General features: G+C 31.8%; 1 protein-coding gene across 1 annotated transcript; it reads right to left on the bottom strand.

Annotated features, from left to right (window-relative positions):
- Nucleotides 1–2,385: 2,385 nt before the first annotated feature.
- On the bottom strand, nt 2,386–3,259 carry LOC105801593 (uncharacterized). Its single transcript, XM_052624544.1, has 2 exons — nt 3,186–3,259; nt 2,386–2,975 (listed from the first exon to the last, which is right to left on the bottom strand). The coding sequence occupies exon 2, from the start codon at nt 2,962–2,964 to the stop codon at nt 2,560–2,562; it is 405 nt and encodes a 134-aa protein (XP_052480504.1). The 5' UTR covers nt 2,965–2,975; nt 3,186–3,259; the 3' UTR covers nt 2,386–2,559.
- Nucleotides 3,260–3,697: the final 438 nt, after the last annotated feature.

Raw genomic sequence — 3,697 nt, forward strand, 5'->3', positions numbered from 1 at the left:
ATGAAAATCTAACAAACATATATTTATTTTCCATCATCTAACAACAAAAACAACAAGCTCTCTTCAATGGCATATCACAAAACACACAACCAATTAAAAAATTCAAGCATGGGCTTTGTAGTACTCGAAGCAACAATCTCAAAAACGTAAAAATCATCAAAAACTGAAACTGAAATATACCTTGATTGAGCTTAGTAATGGCCGAATGCTTCAAAGCTCTTTTCTTTTCTTTTTCTTTAGCAACTTTCGGCAAGATGAACATGATAATGCTTTTAATTTATGTTTTGTTTTATTATAAATACATTATAATATTTTATTTACTAATTTAAACTTTATAAGTTAATATATATAACATATAATATAAGGTCATTCTTGACAATTTTCATCCACTAACTTATATAGTGGGCTAATTGCATCATAGAACCTCCAAATTATAAAGACAACAACAATTAGGCACTTTCATATTTAACCATTAAATTTTTATTTTACGCGATTAAGCCCTTTTTCAAATTTAGCAGACAAACAATAAATAAATTCACGAAACTTTCACATATGTAAATTCACACATAGTTAACAAAAAAATAATATTAAAATATTTTTCAGACTCAGATTTGTGGTCCCGAAACCACTGTTCTGATTAGGATCAAAATCAGGCTGTCACACGACAGCTAGAGGATCAAAATGCCTCGTTCCTTTTAAAGTTGGGTTTCAATCTTGTCTCCAAAAAAATACTTTGTGGGTACAAGTCATATAATCCAAATATCGAATGACAGAGGTAGTCCCAAAAAAATCATACATGGAAATTGCTCAGCTGTTTGGAGAGGAATTGCAAAATTTTGGCCATTACTAAAAGGGAATATATGTTGGTCCATTGGTATAGGGGCCATTATTAGATGTTGGGAAGACTCATGGGTCCTAAAAATAGGTCCGCTCAAAGCACATTCATCACCAATGGAAGGATTAGATCTGAAGTGTTTAGTCAAAGACATGGTTACAGAAGAGGGTTCACGAGACATTGTAGCATTTAGGAACTGGCTGAAAAAAGATATAGTCCGGAAGATTACAAACATTCCTCCCTCGTACCCCCTAACAGGCCCAAACAAATTTTTTTGGATTCACATGTCCAATGCAGAGTTCTCAATCAAAAGCGCATATTAAATGCTAAGAGAAAGCACAAGGAATGAGCAGGATGGTAAATGTAAGGACATTTGAAGATTCCGAGGACCGCAATGGGTTCGGTTTTTCTTATGGCTAGTTTATAAACAATGTTTACTTACTAACCTTGAACAAGTTAAAAGAGGAATTATCCAAACTGAAGCCTGCCCAATGTGCTATTGCAAAATAAAAGACATTTTACATTTCGTTAGAGATTATTCGGTTGCTAAAGGCACCTGGAAATTGATCGTGCTAGAAGCAAGATGGTCTCAGTGTTTCTCCGGCAATCTGCTTGAGTGGATTAGGACAAATTTAGGAATCCATGGACAATTGATAAGGCATGGAGTCCCTTGGTCAACGCTTTTTCAGAATTTTAATATGGCGATTATGGAAAAATAGAAATCTATTTGTCTTCTAAGGACTCCCATAGAGTTCTATGGAAGTTATTAAAGCTTTAACAAGTTAGGCAAAGCAGTATAATGAAGTCAGTAGTAGGGAATTACTTAGGAGTAGTACTTTAGATTATCTTTCAATGAATTGTTTAAATAATAGGATAGGAGAATGTCAGTTCTTGTAAAAGTTTTTAGGATTTTCTTTTCACCAAATTTTTTAAATAAAATTTATATGATTAAGGTTTGGGTTTGGATTTAAAACTGAATTGAAACAAAGAATTAACTAAAATATTACAAATTTTATTGAAATTTAAATTTCATTTATTAACTGAGGTGGGATGTAGTCATTTTAAACAATTCTTTTATTCAAAGTCGACATTTTTATTCTACCTTCAAATTTATTCTGCTAATAAAATTGAATTGCACCAATAATAGTAAAGAACAAGAAAACAAATAGTTTTCATTCAATATAAGTTTTATTTTCAAGATTTTTAGAACCTTAAGTTAAAACTTCAATAAGAGATGAAGATGAGAAATTATAATTAATTATAATTATATTTAAATAAAATTTTAAGTATTTATTAGAAAATCTTTTAAATTTTTAATATTTTATTTATTAATGAGAATTGTGATGCATTGATGGTGCATTGAACTCATTCACCATAATACATTAAATATTATCCTATTTATTATTAATAAAATTATAAATAAAATTAATATTTTAATAATTATTAATGTGTTCTGTAAAAAAATATTATTAATGTGTAGATTAATGAATCACGGGATATCACATGCTAAATATATAATTATTATACTTATTCTTAAAAAAATATATTCATTTTCTAAGGAGTCATAATCATATTTTTTTATTCATTTATTAATCCAAAGGAAAATACTTTTAACCCAAAAGAAAATACTTTGAAAAAGTATGCGGCTCAGGAGTAAAGACTGGTTAACCAAATTTATTCATTATTTAACAACAACTCATAAAATTCCGTAAGCTACTCTCAACCTACTGAGCGTGGCCACCACCGTTGCCACCGCCGCTTCCGCCAGCTTCCTTCCCAAAATTAATATTGGTTCCATCGAGACTGTGATGATCACCACCAGAGCTACCGTCATAGCCTCCACCATTTCGGCCATCTGTGGGGCGGCTCCTGCATGATTGAGCTTGGTTAAGTGCTCGAGTAAAATCCCTCATAGCTTCCTCTATCAATTCCTTCATGGTTTCGTCGTCAAGTTCCTGACCGTTATTCTCGTTAACTTTATCACCTCCTGTTGCCAATACAACGTCCAACAAATCATCGGTTATTTTTGCCATGGCTTTATACACTGAAAGTACTCTCTTATTTTCTGCAAGTGCACTTTCGGCAGGTCTCAGCAATGCTTCTATGGATGTTTTCTCGTTCCGCATCATTTCCAGTTCAGCTTTCATGGTTTCAAGTACGTCCAGCATCCAACATGTAAAAAGGAGAAAAAAGGAGTAAAAAGGTAAGCGTTGGACGTTGCATGGCGTTTAAAGGGGGAATAACAAATGGTACAATACCTGCCAATTAATCTTTCATATAAATAATTAGCTTAGGTTATAAAAAGGAAAAAGAAAACACTGAAATTAAGATTATAAAGCGAAATGTTTACCATCTGAGAAAGAGTTATGAGGAGAGCCGGGAGAATTGAGCGTGAAAATTTGAGGATGATGGCGTGTAATTGAGTAATAAATTTATAGGAATATTCAGGCGTGAAAAACATCACGTTCCCAAAAAGCGCGTATCCTTGAAGTCTATAACTGATATTAAAGAATTTCGCTATTTGCGTTCCCTACGGTATCCAAAGAGGACAAATAAAGAAATAAAAACCCTACTAATTTTCTATTATTTTTGCTTTCAAGTTTGGACAGAGACTATTTTTTTTTTAAATCAACTATTATTTGAAACAAAAATGCAATAACTCCATATATATATTTTGTCCACGCAATAACTCCATATTTAGATGTGATATATGTTAAGATAGTTACACTTAACTCTCTATTTATTTACAAGATGGGCCTCTTTCGTTTTTAAAAATGCTATGCTTATCTTTCACTATATTAGTAGATTATTCGAGCCAAAGTTTAGCTTTTAATAATTTTTAAGTTTCGATTCCGTCAGGTT

This window comes from Gossypium raimondii, chromosome 11, assembly GCF_025698545.1.
Source record: "Gossypium raimondii isolate GPD5lz chromosome 11, ASM2569854v1, whole genome shotgun sequence".
Classification (NCBI taxonomy): Eukaryota; Viridiplantae; Streptophyta; class Magnoliopsida; order Malvales; family Malvaceae; genus Gossypium; species Gossypium raimondii.

Bases quoted from the DNA above. Each gene is read 5' to 3' on its own strand.
- LOC105801593 (XM_052624544.1), bottom strand. From the start codon at position 2,964: ATGATGCGGAACGAGAAAACATCCATAGAAGCATTGCTGAGACCTGCC.